A 22500-nucleotide genomic window follows, 5' to 3' on the forward strand; every position below is an offset into this window, starting at 1 on the left:
TGAGATTGATGAGGTTGATGAGGTTGATGAGGTTGATGAGGTTGATGAGGTTGATGAGGTTGATGAGGTTGATGAGATTGATGAGGTTGATGAGGTTGATGAGGTTGATGAGGTTGATGAGATTGATGAGGTTGATGAGGTTGATGAGGTTGATGAGGTTGATGAGGTTGATGAGATTGATGAGGTTGATGAGGTTGATGAGATTGATGAGGTTGATGAGGTTGATGAGGTTGATGAGGTTGATGAGATTGATGAGGTTGATGAGATTGATGAGGTTGATGAGGTTGATGAGGTTGATGAGATTGATGAGGTTGATGAGGTTGATGAGGTTGATGAGGTTGATGAGGTTGATGAGATTGATGAGGTTGATGAGGTTGATGAGGTTGATGAGGTTGATGAGGTTGATGAGATTGATGAGGTTGATGAGGTTGATGAGGTTGATGAGGTTGATGAGGTTGATGAGATTGATGAGGTTGATGAGGTTGATGAGGTTGATGAGGTTGATGAGGTTGATGAGGTTGATGAGGTTGATGAGATTGATGAGGTTGATGAGGTTGATGAGGTTGATGAGATTGATGAGGTTGATGAGGTTGATGAGGTTGATGAGGTTGATGAGGTTGATGAGGTTGATGAGGTTGATGAGATTGATGAGGTTGATGAGATTGATGAGGTTGATGAGGTTGATGAGGTTGATGAGATTGATGAGGTTGATGAGGTTGATGAGGTTGATGAGATTGATGAGGTTGATGAGGTTGATGAGGTTGATGAGGTTGATGAGGTTGATGAGATTGATGAGGTTGATGAGGTTGATGAGGTTGATGAGGTTGATGAGGTTGATGAGATTGATGAGGTTGATGAGGTTGATGAGGTTGATGAGGTTGATGAGGTTGATGAGATTGATGAGGTTGATGAGGTTGATGAGGTTGATGAGGTTGATGAGATTGATGAGGTTGATGAGGTTGATGAGATTGATGAGGTTGATGAGGTTGATGAGGTTGATGAGGTTGATGAGATTGATGAGGTTGATGAGGTTGATGAGGTTGATGAGGTTGATGAGGTTGATGAGGTTGATGAGATTGATGAGGTTGATGAGATTGATGAGGTTGATGAGGTTGATGAGGTTGATGAGATTGATGAGGTTGATGAGGTTGATGAGGTTGATGAGGTTGATGAGGTTGATGAGGTTGATGAGGTTGATGAGATTGATGAGGTTGATGAGGTTGATGAGGTTGATGAGATTGATGAGGTTGATGAGGTTGATGAGAGTCTGTCCTGTGTTTAATTGGATTCGTCAGTTTTCCGGCAACTGCAGTAAATCTGACAGAAATCAATAGAAATACAGAAATTGATGATCTGAGCCAAATATACACACACAAACACATCTGCTCATGAGTCACAACTACAGCAGATCATGTGTGTGGGAGTGTGTGTGTGTGTGTGTGTGTGTGTGTGTGTGTGTGTGTGTGTGTGTGTGTGTGTGTGTGTGTGTGTGTGTGTGTGTGTGTGTGTGTGTGTGTGTGTGTGTGTTTTGTGAAATATCAGGACACAAATGTGTATAATGTCATAGGTATTACAAAAAGAGGTGAAATATGAGGACGTTCCCCATGTCCTCACTTTTCAAAATGCTTGTGAGTGTGTGTGTGTGTGTGTGTGTGTGTGTGTCGAGCTGTGGTTCATGTGCAGGTCTCCTTCAAACCCAATGTCATGCTCATAAACAGGTAATGATGTCACTTCCTGTAGTCAAAGTGGAAGCGCCTGGATCTGGTCCAGCAGAATCCTGGAGAACAGGAGCAGGTGCTGAAACTATGCGGAGGAAGTGCTCATGTTTCGCAAAACTACAGCTATTAAATCAGCTCTGTTCACTCCAATAAACCTGACGTCAGATAGAAATACTAGTTCAAAAGCTTAAACGAAACTGTTGCCATGGCAATAATCTGAAATAAACACAAATGAAACCGAACTCTATGCAATTACTACAAAATTAAATAAAATAAGTTTCAGAATATTAATAAAACTATGATCAAACGGAAGCGAGTTGCTGTGCCGTTCTCGTGTAGAAACGCTGGGAATAAACTTTTAGGACCACAAAATATGAAATATTATCTTTGTTTTAATAAATAGTTCAAGGCATCATTCCAGCTCACAGGGAACGTTCTCTGAATGTTCTTCCTGTAACGTTTATAGAACGTTTGTCAAAGTTATATGCTCTTTAATAAAGTTCTCAAAACATTAGCAGAAAAACATTATTTATAACGTTTAAATAATTAAACATTATTTAAATGTTAAATAATTTTAACCCAATAATTGTAAATGGCCAAATTGCTCTGCTCTGTTTGATGTTTAGGATGGCAGACATTTTAAAAAGTTACATCTTGATCTTTCTGTTCTGCCTCAGCGCTCGTCAATGTCAAAATGGTGGCCAATCAGATCACAGAAGGCGGGGCTTAATGTTCACTGAAGATGAAAGAGGGTTGGGCTTAATGTTCACTGAAGACGAAAGAAGGCGGGGCTTAATGTTCACTGAATACAAAAGAGGGCGGGGCTTAATGTTCACTGAAGACGAAAGAGGGCGGGGCTTAATGTTCACTGAAGACGAAAGAAGGCGGGGCTTAATGTTCATTGAATACGAAAGAAGGCGGGGCTTAATGTTCACTGAAGCCGAAAGAGGGCGGGGCTTAATGTTCACTGAAGACGAAAGAAGGCGGGGCTTAATGTTCACTGAAGACGAAAGAAGGCGGGGCTTAATGTTCACTGAAGACGAAAGAGGGCGGGGCTTAATGTTCACTGAAGACGAAAGAAGGCGGGGCTTAATGTGCAATGAAGACGAAAGAAGGCGGGGCTTAATGTTCATTGAATACGAAAGAAGGCGGGGCTTAATGTTCATTGAATACGAAAGAAGGCGGGGCTTAATGTTCACTGAAGACGAAAGAGGGTTGGGCTTAATGTTCACTGAAGACAAAAGAGGGTTGGGCTTAATGTTCACTGAAGACGAAAGAAGGCGGGGCTTAATGTTCACTGAAGACGAAAGAGGGCGGGGCTTAATGTTCACTGAAGACGAAAGAAGGCGGGGCTTAATGTTCACTGAAGACGAAAGAAGGCGGGGCTTAATGTTCACTGAAGACGAAAGAGGGTTGGGCTTAATGTTCACTGAAGACGAAAGAAGGCGGGGCTTAATGTTCACTGAAGACGAAAGAGGGTTGGGCTTAATGTTCACTGAAGACGAAAGAAGGCGGGGCTTAATGTGCAATGAAGACGAAAGAAGGCGGGGCTTAATGTTCATTGAATACGAAAGAAGGCGGGGCTTAATGTTCACTGAAGACGAAAGAGGGTTGGGCTTAATGTTCACTGAAGACGAAAGAAGGCGGGGCTTAATGTTCACTGAAGACGAAAGAGGGCGGGGCTTAATGTTCACTGAAGACGAAAGAAGGCGGGGCTTAATGTTCACTGAAGACGAAAGAAGGCGGGGCTTAATGTTCACTGAAGACGAAAGAGGGTTGGGCTTAATGTTCACTGAAGACGAAAGAAGGCGGGGCTTAATGTTCACTGAAGACGAAAGAAGGCGGGGCTTAATGTTCACTGAAGACGAAAGAAGGCGGGGCTTAATGTTCACTGAAGACGAAAGAGGGCGGGGCTTAATGTTCACTGAAGACCAGTGTGAATTCAAACGCTTTTAGTTTTTAGTGTGAAAGATAAACGTTACTAAACATTTCATATTTGAATTATGCAATCATATACACCGATCAGGCATAACATTATGACCTAATATTGTGTTGCTGACCCGTCTAGACCCCTGAAGGTGTGCTGTGGTATCTGGCACCAAGATGTTAGCAGCAGATCCTTTAAGTCCTGTAAGTTGCGAGGCGGGTCCTCCATGGATCGGACTTGTTTGTTCAGCTCATCCCACAGATGCTCGATTGGATTGAGATCTGGGGAATTTGGACTCAAACTCGTTGTTGTGCTCCTCAAAGCATTCCTGACCCATTTTTATAATATTATGCCTGATCAGTGTATTTTATGACATTTAAAACTGATTACCAGTAGGTTTTAAACCCTAATGTATATTCTACTGCTAACACATAATGTAATGCATTACTCAAAATACAGGTAAAACACCTGTGGAACAGCAATACAGAAAACTCTTTATTTTTAATATTAGGGCCTATTTTTACAGACTGAGAGTTGATGCTGGATCTGTTGATGCTGGATCTGTTGATGCTGGATCTGTTGAGGCTGGATCTGTTGAGGCTGGATCTGTTGAGGCTGGATCTGTTGAGGCTGGATCTGTTGAGGCTGGATCTGTTGAGGCTGGATCTGTTGAGGCTGGATCTGTTGATGCTGGATCTGTTGAGGCTGGATCTGTTGAGGCTGGATCTGTTGATGCTGGATCTGTTGAGGCTGGATCTGTTGATGCTGGATCTGTTGAGGCTGGATCTGTTAATGCTGGATCTGTTGATGCTGGATCTGTTGATGCTGGATCTGTTGAGGCTGGATCTGTTAATGCTGGATCTGTTGAGGCTGGATCTGTTAATGCTGGATCTGTTGAGGCTGGATCTGTTAATGCTGGATCTGTTGAGGCTGGATCTGTTAATGCTGGATCTGTTGATGCTGGATCTGTTAATGCTGGATCTGTTGAGGCTGGATCTGTTAATGCTGGATCTGTTGAGGCTGGATCTGTTAATGCTGGATCTGTTGATGCTGGATCTGTTAATGCTGGATCTGTTGAGGCTGGATCTGTTGAGGCTGGATCTGTTGAGGCTGGATCTGTTGAGGCTGGATCTGTTGAGGCTGGATCTGTTGATGCTGGATCTGTTGATGCTGGATCTGTTGATGCTGGATCTGTTGAGGCTGGATCTGTTGAGGCTGGATCTGTTGATGCTGGATCTGTTGAGGCTGGATCTGTTGCTTTGCTGTATTTACTCGTCACACTCTGTGTTAAAGCTGAGACGGAGGAGAGATCCTGTGCAGATCTGAACGGATCACATTAAGTAGATCAGACGTCTGATAATCCACCTGAGCAATGGACACCTGTCACGCTCACACACACCTGCGTCTGTGTGTGTGTGTGTGTGTGTGTGTGTGTCTGAGTCAGCGGCTGATTCTTCAAAACACAATCTATATGAGTAATCAATAAACCCATCATGTGTCATGTACACGTGTCTAACACACACACACACACACACACACACACACACACACACACACACACACACACACACACACACACACACACACACACACACACACACACACACACACACACACACACACACACACACACACGTAGTGTTTTCATCTTTTATGGGGACTTTCCATAGGCGTAATGGTTTTTATACCGTACATACCGTATATTCTATCCCCCTACACTGCCCCTAAACCTAACCCTCACAGGAGACATTCTGCAATTTTACATTTTCAAAAAACATCACTTAGTCTGATTTATAAGATGTTTTCCTCATGGGGACCTAAAAATGTCCCCACAAGGATGAGCATTTCGGATATTGCTATCTTTGTGGGGACATTTTGTCCCCATAACGTGATGATTACCAGTCCACACACACACACACACACACACACACACACACACACACACACACACACACACACACACACACACACACACACATGTTTGTTTTTGTGAAATGTGAGGACATTCCATAGGCGTAATGGTTTTTATACCGTACAAACCGTATTTTCTATCCCCTTACACTGACCCTAAACCTACCCATCACACACACACACACACACACACACACACACACACACACACACACACACACACACACACACACACACACACACACACACACACACACACACACACACACACACACACACACACACACACACACACACACACACACACACACACACACACACTGCCCCTAAACCTACCCATCACACACACACACACACACGCACTGCCCCTAAACCTACCCATCACACACACACACACACACACACACACACACACACACACACACACACACACACACACACACACACACACACACACACACACACACACACTGCCCCTGCCCCTAAACCTACCCATCACACACACACTCACACGCGCTATCCTTCTGGGGACTCACCATAGGCGTAATGGTTTTTATACTGTACAAACCATATTTTCTATCCCCTTACACTGACCGTAAACCTAAACCTAACCCTCACAGGAGACATTCTGCATTTTTACATTTTCATAAAAACTCATTCTGAATGATTTATAAGCTTTTGTGCCCGTGGGGACCTCAATTTAGGACACGAGTCCCCATGAGTCTGTCTACAGTCAGGTTGAAGTCCCCACCAGGTTAGAAAAACATGTATACACACACACACACACACACACACACACACACACACTGCCCCTAAACCTACCCATCACACAAGTGTGTAAGTGTGCATTTGTCCGAGTGTATGTGTTTGCATGTGTATGTATGCGTGTGTGTGTGTGAGTGTGTGCATGTGTTTGTGTGTGTGTGTGTGTGTGTGTGTGTGTGCATGTGTCCGAGTGTGCGTGTTTGTTTGCGCGCGTGTGTGTGTGTGTTTGTTTGCGAGTGTGTGTGTGTGTGTGTGTGCGCGTATGTGCATCTGTGTGTGAGTGTGTGTGTAAGTGTGCATGTGTCTGAGTGTGCGTCCGTGTGTGAGTGTGCGTCCATGTGTGAGTGAGTGTGTGTGTTTGTGTGCGTGTGTAAGTGTGCGTCCGTGTGTGTGTGTGCGTCCGTGTGTGTGTGTGAGTGTACGTCCGTGTGTGTGTGTCAGTGTGCGTCCGTGTGTGAGTGTGTGTGTGTTTGTGTGCGTGTGTAAGTGTGTGTGTTTGTGTGCGTGTGTAAGTGTGCGTCCGTGTGTGAGTGTGTGTGTGTGTGCGTGTGTAAGTGTGTCCATGCGTGTGTATGTATGCGCGTGTGTGTGTTTGTGCGTGTGAATGCGTGAGTGTGTGTGTGCATACACGTGTATGTGTGTGTGTGTGCGTAAGTGTGTGCAGCTTTAAATAGGATTGTATTGTTCTTAAACTGTGTGAGACAGCAGACGTTCTCTCAGCATCTTCATCAGACACGGGTCAATTCTGGATGTCTCTGAATGAGAAACACACACACACACACACTCACACACACACGTTTCTTTGTGCTCATCAGATAAATGCTAATCTGACACCATGCTAATCTCTTTGTCTTCGCAGTGAGGATGAGGCGATTAGAGCGTGTGCTAGCAGCTCATTAGCATGTGTTATTCGTTCCACTAATCGGCTGGAGCAGCCCAGGAACGGCTCGCTCTGATTGGTTGCAGACGATGGGAAAAGTTTCAGCTGCAATCGGCCATTTTCTGTTTTTTACGAGCGGGATTTTCGGTGTGTGTTGCCGCACTGTACGCGCAGTTTATGCTATCAGAGGCTGAGTTTATTCATTGTAATGGCAGAGAGAGGGGGCAGATGTTTGAGTCGCTTCTCCTCATCTGCTCTTGATTTAGCTGGATCCCCTCAGACTCGGGTTCTGGTCCCCGGGCCCCGAGGCGTGTTTCTGCCGTATGCCTCACTGTTTTAAACAGCAGGATTGCATCTGTAAACCGTGCCGCCCCCTGCAACGCTCCAGAAACATTTAAACATTCCAGAGAGTTTGGAGTCGGAGATTAGCGCGAGGAGGAGTGCAGACAGATGGCAGCCGCCTCAGCTCGGGATCTGGACTGAGATGTTTTGGATTGAGGAGTTAATCTGCGCTGCTAGAATATCAAACCATCTGTGTTTAATGAGTTAAGCAGGGTCCAAACTCAACCGGTCACACCTGCCCAAAGCCAGAGATTCAGATCTGCTTTTAAAGGGTTAGTTCACCCAAAAATTAAAATTCTGTCATTAATTACTCACCCTCATGTCGTTGGACAAAAAAAATCTGAAATCTGAAAAATCTGATGCTGAGAAAGGCTTCAGATTGGCCTCCATTGGCATTCAGTACATTTACACTCACAAGACCCATAAAAGGCACTAAAAACGTCGTTACAAAGTCCATCTCACCACAGTGACTCTACAATAATTTTACGATGCAACGACAATAGTTTTTGTGCGCAAAAAAAAATCAAAATCACACCTTTATCCAACTTGTTCTTGTCTTCCGTGTGTGTCTCCACGACGCATGCGCGAGAATATGAGCAGATCCGGCGTTCGGGAATCCATGAAATGCCACTTTAGCCCCATTTTGAGAACTACACCGAGACCTAAAGCACGATCAATGTAGAATTCAACAGCTGAGATACGCGCGTCTTCCTCTGCTCGTAAACAAATCTCTTCTGGGTCATGTGTCCGAACGCCGGATCTGCTCATATTCTCGCGCATGCGTCGTGGAGACACACACAGAAGACAAGAACAAGTTGGATAAAGGTGTTATTTTGATTTTTTTTTGCGCACAAAAACTATTGTCGTCGCATCGTAAAATTATTGTAGAGTCACTGTGGTGAGATGGACTTTGTAGCGACGTTTTTAGTGCCTTTTATGGGTCTTGTGAGTGTAAATGTACTGAATGCCAATGGAGGCCTATCTGAAGCCTTTCTCAGCATCAGATTTACACTAAAATATCTTCATTTGTGTCTGAATATGAACGGAGGTCTGACGGGTGTCCAACCACATGAGGGTGAGGAATTAATGACAGAATTTTCATTTTTGGGTGAACTAACCCTTTAAGCATTTCTTCACAGACACGAAGCTCAGTTTTAACGTGTACGGGAATCTTTCCTTGCAGCAGAGGTGCATAACGCTGATTTATTTACTAGGCCACGTCAATTTTTCACATTTGGCACTTGATGAGAGTTCATTTTGGACTCTGAAATTAAGTCATAGACACACATATACACTATGACCACCTTCCTAATATTGCTGACCCGTCATGGACTCTACTAGACCCCTGAAGGTGTGCTGTGGTATGTGTTATGGCAGATCCTTTAACCCCTAGGAGTCTGAGCTGTTTTGGGGCCCTTTAGAAGTTTTTACATGCTTTGACATTTGTGTTTTTTTCAGTTGCTTATAAACACATTAAATTTCACTTTTCACAAAACAAAACTTCATTTATTTAGAATGTAGTCATCAAAGGCCTATTATATTTTAAATGATAAAAAAATGCTCTTCTTATTTAGTTGAAAATTGTACTTATCTAGTAAATTCATCTTGATTTAAGAATGTTTAAATATTTAGACTAGAAACAAGACACAAATGACTAAGAAGAGCATTTATTTTACTATTTACCATTTATTATGTTTTTGAATGTAGTCTCATGCTAAAAATTTGTTATAATAAATAATTAAAATTAAGATACAATTTATACAAAACAAAATTCACTTTAAAGAAAGCAATTCTTTTTTTGAGTCTCTTAAGCACTGATAAGTTAAGTCCTGTAAGTTGCGAGGTTGAGCCTCCATGGATCGGACTTGTTTGTTCAGCTCATCCCACAGATGCTCGATTGGATTGAGATCTGGGGAATTTGGACTCAAACTCGTTGTTGTGCTCCTCAAACCATTCCTGAAGCATTTGTGCTTTGTGGCTGCAGTTTTGGAGATGCTCTGATCCAGTCGTCTATCCATCACAATCTGGCCCTCGTCAAACTCGCTCAAATCCTTACGCTTGCCCATTTTTCCTGCTTCTAACACATCAACTCTGAGAACAAAATGTTCACTTGCTGCCTAATGTATTCCACCCACTAACAGGAGATCATCAGTGTTACTTATAATGTTATGCCTGATAAACATGTTTTTCTCTTTGTGTTTGTAGGATCACCATCCCTAAGCGGTTCTGGTACTGTGATGGTGCTGGTTGGTGATGTGAATGATAATATCCCATCATTCAGCTCGATGTCTTTCCACACGACTATTCCCGAAGATGCTCCCACCGGAACGGACGTCCTGTTGCTCAACAGCTCGGACTCGGACGTCGGACTCAATGGAGTGATCAGGTACTTCAAATGTTTAGTCTCTATATGGTTGGGTTTCCCCGAAAGTTTAGCCACGTCACACACACTTGTTCCCATACAACGCTATCTCTAAAGTGCCCCTGCGTGAGCTCAAGGGGGGGCAGCATGTTCCATTTTCCCTAAAACGTGCTAATGAGGATGATAATGGACTGTGACAGACAGATCAGAGTCCAGTGGGTGGAAACAGGACATCAGTTCTTAATACTTCACAGATCCAACATCATAGTTCTCACCGATCATGTGTCGCTCATGAACTTGCGTGATGGAGGGCGATGCGTGACTGTGGATGATGTTGTTGTCTTCTCGCTAGGGTTGTTTTTCACACTTTGTTCTGTAATTTGTGGAATTCCCGTCTCACTGACACAAGCGCGCAGTGGAGTTGCCATGTGTGCATGTTACTGTCAGAACGAGTTTGTGTCACAGGCCCCGAAAATGAACCTCGCTGAAACTCAAAACAGCATGGGGACGACTCGAATGTGCTGTTTCTGATCAGTGCGGGTTCACTGGTGCTTAGCTGAGAGAACATGCGGTGGGAGTTAGGAAAGAGACAAAAAGATGAATAAAGAATGAGTCTTCCCACCACCCATAGGATAACATATTTGGAGAATAAAGTTCTGAAGGCTTGTTTATAAGGAATTTGCCTTGGGACAGGTGCTGACACAGTACACAGAGAAACATATTCAATAAAACGTATCCTTTTTGTAGCTCAAATGGTAGCTAGGAATGCCAAGGCCATGGGTTTGAATCTCAAGGGAAAACAAGCACTAAATAACCTTGGATAAAAGTGTCTGCTAAATGCATAATATCAATAATATCACACGGGTAGAAGTGCGATATGGCTGTATATCAGATTAGAACTTAGTTAATCACAGAGCGCTGATATACAGCCATATCGCACGGCTACAAGTGTGATACAACAGTTCGATGGCACAAGGGAGTAAATAAACAAACCCTTTAAAAACCCTATTTTGTGCAGAACTTCCTTCCGCCACGGATTCCCATCTCAAGCCTCCGTTACTAATTCAGAAACTTCACGTCCTCCCGCAGTTTCTCCTGAAGCCGATACGGAAGTGACTTAAACTGCAGTTCATGGATTGGCCACTAGAGACTCCAGAAGGAGCAGAATCTCATTGAGCTCATGTTAAAATGCCCAACTTTACAGCAGAAGAACACATGTTTACAGTCTGGGACAAACTGTGCTTTTGGTCTGTACGGCTAATGTTGCCCTTCATGACGACTGTGAGGGGGGGAATGTTTTTATAACTCATTCGTTTACATTATATAAAGCCTTAAAGTTCTGCATAATTAAGGGCGTGGCCACTTTGAGTGACAGGTGGATTGCCGTTTGTCTGCTGTCTGTTAGTCGTCACCTCAGCTCCGCCCACGTCCCGCCTCTTTGCCCATTTTCTGTTGGAAAACGGCCAGCTCGACCCGACTTTACGCTTCAGAACTGCTCTTCAGATCCTATGAGTGACATCACGGACACTACGCCCATATTTTTTTTACAGTCTATGTTTAGAACGAGTAACGAAGGAGCGTTGAGTCGCTTCATTGAAGATTATTGACTTATGTAGAGTATTATGAGAGAGAGATCGACTAAACGAGTGTATTACCTGCATCTGATATAGCATTCATTCTTCAGGTCCATGTCCATAATATCCATTATAAAAAAATCTGTTTGAATATCCGCTGAGGAAAGCGATATCTTTGTCCTTTTAAAAGATTGACAGCGCTAAAATAACTTCCTTGTTTACAACCACTCACTCATAAAGACCATGTTTGCCGCCATCTAGTGGTGTAATAATGTAACGTCACTGAAGTCGACTATTTCAATCACTTATGCTGTGTTCACACCAAACGTGAAAAGAGCATCAAAATCATGTCTAGTTGGACGCTTGAACATTTTGAATCCATTCGTGCATCCACGGTGAATTGGATGCGTGTATAAAGCGCGTATTTTTAAATTATGCAGGGTGTCTCATCACGTCACTTCACCACGTGACAGCAGCGAGCAGGCTCCTGATTGGTTAACGCGGCGCAAATAGACGTTCAGATATTTCAACTCGGGCGTCAGACGCGAATTCACTTCAAACGTGCGAATGCACAAAAATAAAATCACTTGCGGTCGAATCGCGTCCATCGCTGCGCAGGACCTCCAGACGCACGTCAACGCGTCTTTCCATTGACTTAACATGGAACTCACTCGCTCCTGACGCTCTATTCGCGTTTAGTGTGAACGCAGCATAACGGACCCTTTCTCAATACCAAATACGCCAAATTATTTATATAAAATAATGTGTTGAACAATAATATTTAAATTAACAACAAAAGCCATTATAAAAGACAATAGGAAACAAACACATGCAAACAATTCAGTCAAACGTACAAAATAAGCGCTCAAGCATGCCCTACAGGATTTAAGATAAACAGCCTTAATTTCCCCCTTAACCCAAATCGGTTTGCTCTGGAACAAGTAATAGATTAATAAGAACAAAGATTGCCAGTTTGATATACCCCAAATAAATAATCTCATGTTAAACCACTATCTACATACAGTAAGAGCCAGAAGCAAACTCCCGAAGGAAACGGAGAGAGTGCTGTTACTGGGAGAATATCACACGACTCTCGGCCAATCAGATTCGAGAACTGGTTCAAATCTCTTAATATGTGGGTAGTTGGCAAATAGCATGGTTTGGTCTCCGTGCATTTATTGAATCTGTTGTGTTTGTGATTTACAGTTACAGCCTCAGTGGTGGAGACGGTCAGTTCTCCATTAACCCGTCCACAGGCTTGATCATCACCAGCTCACTGCTGGATCGGGAGTCGCGGGCGAGTTACCAGCTGCTGGTGGTGGCATCGGATGGTGGACAGCCCACACCTCTATCCAGCTCTGCCACAGTGTCCGTGGTGGTGGCCGACATCAACGATAACCCTCCACGGTTCCACCATCATCCATATGTCACCCACATACCTGCTTCTACTTCTACAGGTGCGTGTTCTGTTGCATGAGTTCATGGTTTCAGTGAGTTTTGATCACCATTTAATCACTTCTGTTCTGTTGTTGGCAGGCTCACTGGTCTTCGCGGTCACAGTAACAGATGAAGATTTTGGCTCAAATGCTCAACTTCACTATTCGCTCACCGGACGCAATTCGGAAAAGTTCAAGATAGACCCGATCAGAGGTGCAATCACTGCCAATGAAAAACTCACAGGAAGCTCAGAGGTCACCTTCACAGTCCATGTAAAAGATGGAGGCACCAACCCCAAAACCGACAGCACGACAGTTACTGTTCGCTTCGTTACTGGAGGAGACTTTCCCCATATTAGACTCAAGGAGAAATCCTTCACCTTCCCAGAAAACCAACCCACAAACACAGTTGTAACTAAGGTGACCGGCTCATCACCCAGGGCAGGTCCTTTGTCGTACTACATTGCAAGTGGAAACCTAGACAATGCCTTCCACATAGATCAACTTTCCGGAGAGCTGTCTATCAAAAATCCTCTGGACTATGAGAATATTGAGAACTACGTCTTATGGATAGAGGCCCGAGACCAAGGCTTTCCTCCTTATTCGGCCTACGAGAAAGTAGAGATCGCAGTGCTGGACGTTAATGACAACCATCCTGTTTTCAAGCAAGAGCCGTTCCACGCTGAGATTTTAGAAAGCCTCGCTCCTCAACGTGTGCTCATAGTCTCTGCATTCGACCAGGACAGCGGACCAAACGGGCAACTGGAATTTGCCATCATTGATGGCAACAAAGAAAACAGCTTCAGCATCAACCGGGCAACCGGTGAAATCCGCACAACACGACCACTGGATCGAGAGAAGGTCGCTCAGTATTCTTTGAGGGTGAAGGCGACGGATAGAGGTAACCCTCCGAAAAGCACGGCAGTCAAAGTCTTGATCAGTGTGCTGGACGTTAATGATAATGCTCCCAGGTTTTCCAAAATCTTCAGTGCCACTGTACCTGAAAATGCACCAGTGGGCTTCACTGTGACCCGAGTAACCACCACCGATGAGGACGCAGGAGCTAACGCTATAAGTCGATACTCCATCAGCGACGCAAGTATTCCCTTCATCATCCACCCCAGCACAGGAGACATCACTATCAGTAGACCTCTGAACAGAGAGGACACAGACCACTACATTGCCAAAGTCACAGCACATGATTCAGGATGGGCGGTTAGCACAGACGTCACAATATTTGTGACAGATGTGAATGATAATGCTCCAAGATTTAGCAAGCCGTCATATTACCTAGACTATCCTGAGCTGACCGAGATTGGATCCGTTGTGACTCAAGTCTCTGCCACAGATCCTGACGAGGGATTCAACGGTAAAATATTTTACTTCATCAGATCTCAAACGGAGTACTTCCGAATCAACTCCAGCTCTGGTGAGATCTTCATTAAACAGCAGCTAAGGTATCAAAACTCAAGTGGCCACAGTAACGTCAACGTAAACCGGCATAGTTTCATCGTCACCGCTTCAGACAGAGGCATCAAGCCGCTCATGAGCGAAACCACAGTTATCATAAATGTTGTTGACAGCAATGATAACCCACCCATGTTTGAATCTTCTTTTTACTTTACTCCTGTCACTAAAAGTGTAAAAGTCGGCACCAGACTCCTCAAAGTCACAGCCCATGATCAGAAGGACTTTGGCCTGAACTCTGAAATCGAGTATTTAGTGTCTGGAGGCAACAGTTCCAATAAGTTTCGCCTGGATAAACAAACTGGATCAGTTACAGTAGCGTCCTCACTCACTGCAGACACTAATAAAGTTTACCTGCTGGAAATAACAGCAAGTGACAAAGGGAACCCTCCTCTGTCCGCTAGGACAACGGTCAGAATAGCTGTTACAGAAGAGAACCATCACACTCCAGAGTTTTCACAGAACCAAGTAACAGTCACTGTGTCTGAAGGTCTGGCTGTCGGCACAGCCATCCGCACCCTATCAGCACGAGATAAGGACAAGGACAAGCAAATGAATGGCCTAATTACGTACAGCATCTCCTCAGGCAATGACGATGGCTTGTTTTCAGTTCACAGTCAAACGGGTGTTTTATCCCTAGCAATGCCACTGGATTATGAGACAAAACAGAAGCATGAAATCAGAATTTCTGCAACAGATGGAGGGTGGATTGCCAAGACAAGCTATGTTACAGTTAACATCCATGTTACTGATATAAATGATAACCCTCCTGTGTTCGACCCTGTTGAGTACTTCCCAGTCGTGCAGGAGAATGTCCCCAGTGGCACTACTGTTGTAAAAATGAATGCGACGGATAAAGACTCTGGGCCAAATGCCTTGATGGCGTACGTCATTCAGTCATCAGACAGCGACTTATTCATAATTGACCCCAACACAGGAATCATCACCACACAAGGCTTCCTGGACTATGAAGCTAAACAGGTGTATCACCTGACTGTCAAAGCCTTTAACGTTCCAGATGAAGAACGATGCAGCTTCGCATATGTTAACATTCAGCTGAAAGGTGCTAATGAGTACGTCCCTCGTTTTGTATCAAAGCAATACTACTTTGAGGTCTCCGAGGCGGCACCTAAAGGCACGGTCATTGGGGAGGTGTTCGCTAGCGATAGAGACTTGGGAGAAGACGGTGTAGTGTACTACTTGATTTTTGGCAGAAGCAGAAAAAGGGGTTTTAGCATTAATAAAAAGACAGGTCAGATCTATGTCTCAGGACCACTTGATCGTGAAAAAGAAGAAAAGATTTCCCTCAAAGTCTTAGCTAAGAACGCAGGAGGCATAAGAGGGGCGGATATTGATGAGGTGCTTGTGAACATTACAGTTCTAGATGCCAATGATCCTCCAGTATTTACCCAGGAACTCTATGATGTTCAGGTTAATGAGGGACTGTCTCCTGGAGGTCTGGTTACATTCGTCAGTGCTGAGGATTCAGATTCTGTCCCTAGTTGGAGCAGATTCACCTATGCCATTGCTGCCAACTATGAAAGAAGTACTTTCACCATCAATCCTCAGACAGGACAGGTGTCTGTGGCATCCGAACTGGACCGGGAAACCATCCCAGTGTACAACCTCACCATCCTAGCAGTAGACTCGGGTTCTCCAGCTGCCACCGGAAGTGCCATTTTAATCGTGACCCTGGAGGACATAAATGATAATGGACCGACTTTGGTCACTACAAGTGGGGAGGTGATGGAGAACCAGAGGGCAGGAACCCCCGTGATGAAGCTCAGTTCAAGTGATCCAGATCTTGCTCCAAATCAAGGCCCGTTCTCCTACAGCCTTGGCAGCACTGGAGCAGCATCCAGCTACTTCACCCTCAGTCATACTGGAGAGCTGTCCACCAGCAGGGAGATAGACAGAGAGCAGATAAGTGATTTCTACCTCTCTGTGATTATCAAAGATTCTGGTATTCCTCAGATGTCCTCAACCGGAACTGTCCACATCAAAGTCAATGATCAGAATGATAATCCCTCCGAGTCTCGCTCTGTAGAGATCTACGTCCATTATTTTGGAAACATGTTCCCTGGGGGATCACTGGGGGTGGTGAAGCCACAAGATCCAGATATACAAGACACGTTCCAGTGTTCTCTGACTCCACCAGCGGCTGCCCTCTTCAGCATTCCCACAGGTACCTGTGACCTCAGCTCAAACAGTCGCTCCACAGATGGCACCTTTGATTTATCGGTGCGCAGCAGCGATGGCGTCCACAAAGCCGTCAACAGCCATGTGCGTGTCCTCTTCATTGGATTCAATAATGCCACTGTGGACAACAGCATCCTGATACGTGTAATCTCCCAAAGCGCCAGCTACTTCCTCGCCAATCACTACCTCAGTTTCCTGCGTATCGCCAATTCACAGCTAGCCGGTTTAGGCACCGGAGTGCAGATTTATGGCGTGTTTGAACTCAAAAACAGCACTTTCTTGATGGCAGCGGTCAAGCGTGGACACGGGCAGTATGTCAATCCAAGTGGAGTGGCCACTTTCTTCCAGAGCATCAAGGAAATTCTGCACAGACAAAGTGGAGTTAAGATCGACTCCGTGGACCATGATCCCTGCTCCCACAATCCGTGTCAAAACGGGGGCAGTTGTAAGAGGCGGCTGGGTGTTGCACCGGACATGAAGACTGAAGAGAGCATCCCGATCATTCTTGTGTCCAATCGCCCCCTACAGCCGTACGCCTGTAACTGCCGGCCTGGATATGCTGGTGCCCTCTGCGAGATGGACATTGATGAGTGCCAGCCAACACCTTGCCACAATGGTGGAACTTGCCACAACTTGGTGGGGGGATTCTCTTGCTCCTGTCCAGAGGGTTTCACTGGGATGGCTTGTGAGAGGGACGTCAACGAGTGCCTTTCGAACCCCTGCCAGAATGGGGCACTATGCCAGAATTACCCTGGGGGCTTTAACTGCCTGTGCAAATCTGGATTTGCAGGTACAGTCTTTCATCATTTGCACTTTACCACTAACACAACCACAGATGTTAGGCAAGGCGCATACAGGCAGCTTGCACACAAGTTTGTTAACATTTTAGGCCAAGAAAAATATTTGCTTCTAAGTAATTGGAGGGGTGTTATAACCCAAGCATACAGTGGCCTTTGCCAAAAGCAGTTTGCTATTAGGGTCACAGACTGGGAGGTATCAGCTATGATGCAGATCAACTTGTCATGTTTACTTTAATGAAAGGAGATGATCAAATTCTCACCCTAATAAGGATATGCCTGTAAACCGCCTTCAGATTTCACCTGTGCAATGCAGTTTTGGTTACTTTAAAGAGTTTAAGGAGCATCTGGCTTTGGAAAAAAAAAAAAGGACGTCATAGAAACAAATCTGCAGATCACTTGAAAAAATATGAATGTAGTATCTCCCACGTTGTTAAGGAAACGGTTAGCTAACTTGAGCCATGTCCGTTTTTTTAAATACTCAATGTTTACATGATTGGAGGGACTGTAAAATCAGTTTATGTATGTGAATATGGCTCTATGACTGTGATGGTTGACTTTGAATCAGCTCTGTTTGGGCAGGTGTTGGCTGTAGCTTTTGGACATTGTTTTCTAAATGGAGCCGTAACAGAGGTTTTTTTTCAGGCTCTGAGTCATTATGATTCTTTTTTTATTCTGATCATAACAAATGACTGCAGTGCATTCACATCAGAGGCCCCAGATAAATGGGTCTGCTAGAGAATTACACCTATTGACTTACAGTAGTGTGCATGCACTCCAGCTGAACCCCACATTTCCTGTTTTGCAAGTGGTGAAGGAGTTTTCGTTCTTCGTGCCATTTGTTTTATAGCACCACATTCGGAGAGAAGGAAAGATCTCAACTTAAGTATATGCTTGATCATTTGTGTGTCCAGCCATCCTGTTGTTGTCATAGTCCTCAGCGTATTCGTGTGTGTTTTATATCAGCACCTTTTTTATGGGTCTCCCAGAATGATGTATACATGCACAGCTTATACCTTCAGCCTCTCTTTCTTAGAAATGTGGATCCATTTACAAGGTGTAAGAATTCAAACTGTTTGTATTAGGAAGATAAAGTGCACCAGAGATGTGAGAGAGAGAGAAAAAAAACACAGGGGGTTCTGGGAGCCCCATGTGAGAACAGCCATTTTCGTGTGTCATGCTCACCTCATTGTTTTCATTGGTGTTGTTTCATGAATTCAGGGAAAGCCTGTGACTCCATCATCAATTACTGTGAGTGTAACCCCTGTTTTAATGGGGGCTCCTGCCAGAACCGAGTGGAAGGCTATTACTGTCACTGTCCTTTTGGTAAGTCATTATTTCAGCCCCAGGACTAGCTCATGGTCCTACAAATGCTGCTATTAATTCTGAACTGTGTGTGTGTGAGACTGAAACAAATGTGTTGTAGATTACAGAAAATGAATTGCAGTGTGAATTTGTCAGTTGACACATACGGCAAATGCTCAACCTTATTTTTTCTGTGTTGTACCATGAATGTCATGGGTTGCCATGAATTTTTCACTGCAAGAAATTCCTTCGCCGCAGACAGACAGTAAATCACTCTCTCTCCGCAGGTGTGTTTGGAAAGCACTGTGAACTGAACAGTTATGGATTTGGGGAGCTCTCTTACATGGAGTTCCCCAGCCTCGACCCCAACAACAACTACATCTACATTAAGTTTGCCACGTTGAAGGAAAACGCCTTGCTCATGTACAATCACGACAACCAGACCGGCGACAAGGCGGAGTTCTTGGCCCTTGAGATCTTTGAAGGCAGAATGAGGTTCTCGTTTAACTTGGGGAGCGGCACGTATAAGCTCATGACGACCATCAGGGTCTCAGACGGCCAATTCCACACGGTCATCGCCAGGAGGGCAGGAATGGTGAGTCCTTTCTGTATGTCTGAACCCAGATAGCAAGCCACCATCGAAACATTTTCAATAAAACATCGACATCTAAACATCGACCTCTGTTAATTCTCAAAAAAGAACTTCTGCTGAGATCTAGATCTTGCAACATTGATTCAATGCCATTACCATTGATTTTTGGATGAAATTTCAAAAAAATTTCAACATTAATTGCGAGTGCAAACGTGATGTTGATTCAATGCAGTTAACACTGACACATTAACATTGCTTTAACAATGTTTCGAAGGTTGCTTGCCCCTATCTGGGTGGGGAAGTTCCTGAATTAGGGGCCAAGCACCGAAGGTGTGAAAGCCCCTATTGAAATTGTTAGCTTTCCTATTTTTATTATTACTCTTCTTCTGTCTTGGAGTCTGTGGCAGCCCATAGAACCGCTTGCGGGAAAGTTGTGAAATTTGGCACACTCATAGAGGACAGTCGGATCTGTCACCATAGCAAATTTTAAGTCTCTAAATCAATCCCTCTAGCGCCACCACCTCTCCAAAGTTGCACTCATGTTTATGCGAATAACTTTTGAACCATAAGGGTTAGAAACAAAATTCGATTGCACCCTATGTTGTCATTTTCCATCATGAACATTTTCCCGCCATTTAGAATTTTCTGAAAAAAATACTTTTTCAAACTCCTCCTAGGCCGTTGCTCCAATTTTCACGAAAATTGAACCAGATCATCTTCAGACTATGCTGACAAAACGATATTAGATTCAAGACGATTAGTCAAACTGTTCTCGAATAACTTGCAAATGATTTTGATAAAAGTGCCCATAAAAACGAAAGTCAGGCTATATCTCCACCTAGTGGTCCAGAGATACATGGATATTTTTAATTATAACTTCAGAATGCTTTAGCCAAAAATCACAAAACTGGTCTCTTTAGATTCGGGGCATCACGCCAAGCAATACTATACCGTACCCAGTTTTACCATATCAACCATTTTTGGCGTCGGCCATTTTGAATTTTGTCATAAAGTGCTATATTTTATGAACGCATTGGCGTATAATTACGAAACTTGGCATGTGTTGCCATCTTGTGGACAAAAGTTATAATGGACTTTCAAAAGATGCTAATAACTGTTGATTCAATTTGATTATTGTCATAAAACTGGTTTTAATCGATTCCTTGGTTCATGCCAAGAACATAGATCCCAATTTTAGCATATTTGGACAAACGTCCTGTTCGCCATTTTAATTTCCTTTGCAAACCTACTTTTTCAAACTCCTCCTAGACCCTTTGTCTGATTTTCACCAAAATCGAATCGTAACATCTTCAGACCATGACAGCAAAAAGTTACAAATTAAAAAGACTAAACCGTTTTCATATACCGCAGCGATGAAGTTGAGTTATGATGCCAAAATGACTCTTGAGGCTGTATCTCTGCAATACTTAGGCAAAGTTTTTGTGTCATTGTCACCTCACTCTGACCACACCACATAAATTTCATAATTGCGCCACCTATTGGTCAAAAGTGATAAACCATAAAATCATATTATTAGTGCCTGTTTATTAGATTTTTCAGCCATTTTGCTTAAAATCATCTTAAAATGCCTTTAATTGCTCATTGTTGCAGTTGGTCTGACACTCCCAGCCATGTTGGCATGTCTTATTGGCTTCTTAGGCCTGTTAATGGCTGCTCGCAGCTATATTTGTACTCTGTGATTTCACAGGTTTGCTGGAAACTAAAGTGTTTTGGTTCAGTCGCTTTATTAAGGCTTCTTGATATTTTGGCTTGAGTTTTATCCATCTAAGATATTCTAAACTCTTTGATCACAGTCAGATCACAGCTGTCTGTAAATACTGCAACGCCTCACCGTTGTGTGATCCAACCAATGTTCCCTGAAAAATAGGCTGAAAATGTAGTGGGCCTCACTGAAGGCCGTGTGTCATGAGAACCCAGCCCCTACGGTGCAATAAAGAGAACCTGATCTGTGTGTTTTGAGAAGCGGATGTGGGTCACTTCGGTGGTTCTGTAGGGCCGTTTTCCTTTTTCTTTCTTTTCTTTCTAGACGTGAGCTTGAGCAGATGTTAAAGTCATACATGGCCCCTTGTTTTCCCCCGTGGAGAGAGCCGAACTCTGACAGTCAAGGGTACTTTTGTTTAGTTAAGATGTCCTAGTTTACCCCACAGCCAGATGCGTTGGATTCTGGCACGCCGCCTCAAGCTCATGGTTTTTCTGTTTACAGGAGAGTCGGAGTTTATCGAGAGCTGGCCTACAGCCACGTTTTTGCTCTTCACTTGATTCTCGTTTGTATGTCGCAACATAGAAGTTTGATGGATTATAAATAGCAAATTAGAAATCTGCTCGCACACCCACACGCTGCACGTGTTTCCAAACACCCTCCACAAAAGCAGCCAAATATATTTAAATGCACAGACTCTGAGAATGCTCTGGGTCCAGTTTCAGACTTTCAGACTCTCAATCGTGCACTGGATTTGCTGCCCAGAGTTATCACAGTTAAAGTGCTTTTGATGCTCATTTTTAAATGCAACCGTTTCCTCTGTTTGCTGCAACATATGACTCCTGGAAAAGGGAGCGCGTTGTGGTCTGGTTTAGTCTTTTTGAAGTGCAGGGAGGCATTAATGCGATGCCCAGACTCTCGAGCCGCGCAGGAAGTCGTCTGTATCAGCGTTTAGCGGAGCTCCGGCACACAAACACCACTTGTTTCCATTGTTACTGCAGGATTTTCTTTTTATAGGCTGAAATTCCTCCATAGCGGAAGTGAAGTGTCAGTATTATCTGAACGTTGAGGTTGTGCTGTTGTATGATGTCACGCCTTTGTACTCGCTGCTGCGCCTCGGAGATGTTTTTCTCCCAGATTTCTTCCTGGGACTCATAAAGCACAGACAGGACAGGACAGATCACTGTAGAATGTCTTGCGGTAATTTATTTACCAGCATCTGGGTGTCGTTTTTATCCTGGAGTATTAGGACAGTTTCATCCGAGGAGCTTCACTGGTTCATGAAATAGTATTAAACGGATAAAACCGTTCCAATACACAAATACATGAACACAGTATAATTAACTCAACAAATACACAGATTTATTTATGTACTCTATTGCACAAATACATTCCAACATGGGTTTAGGTTGATTTAGACATACATGTGAATGTTACTTCCGACACTGTTATCACATGATGTTGAAATAGAAGTCGAATACAGTAAAATGAAGCTGATGCACCAG

At 43.9% G+C, this 22500-nt stretch overlaps 1 protein-coding gene across 1 annotated transcript in view; it reads left to right on the plus strand.

Annotated features, from left to right (window-relative positions):
• fat4 (FAT atypical cadherin 4) overlaps window positions 1-22500 on the plus strand; it is a gene marked incomplete at its 5' end in the record, with an annotated part of 147436 nt that overhangs the window by 109206 nt on the left and 15730 nt on the right. Inside the window, 5 exons of the mRNA XM_079839361.1 lie at window positions 9749-9929; window positions 12686-12936; window positions 13016-17371; window positions 18600-18704; window positions 18971-19278. Of these exons, the coding sequence (XP_079695487.1) occupies window positions 9749-9929; window positions 12686-12936; window positions 13016-17371; window positions 18600-18704; window positions 18971-19278 (5201 nt within the window). The remainder of the gene's footprint in view (window positions 1-9748; window positions 9930-12685; window positions 12937-13015; window positions 17372-18599; window positions 18705-18970; window positions 19279-22500) is intronic.

The sequence above is a fragment of the Gobio gobio genome, assembly GCF_949357685.1.
Source record: "Gobio gobio genome assembly, chromosome: 16".
NCBI classification, from domain to species: domain Eukaryota; kingdom Metazoa; phylum Chordata; class Actinopteri; order Cypriniformes; family Gobionidae; genus Gobio; species Gobio gobio.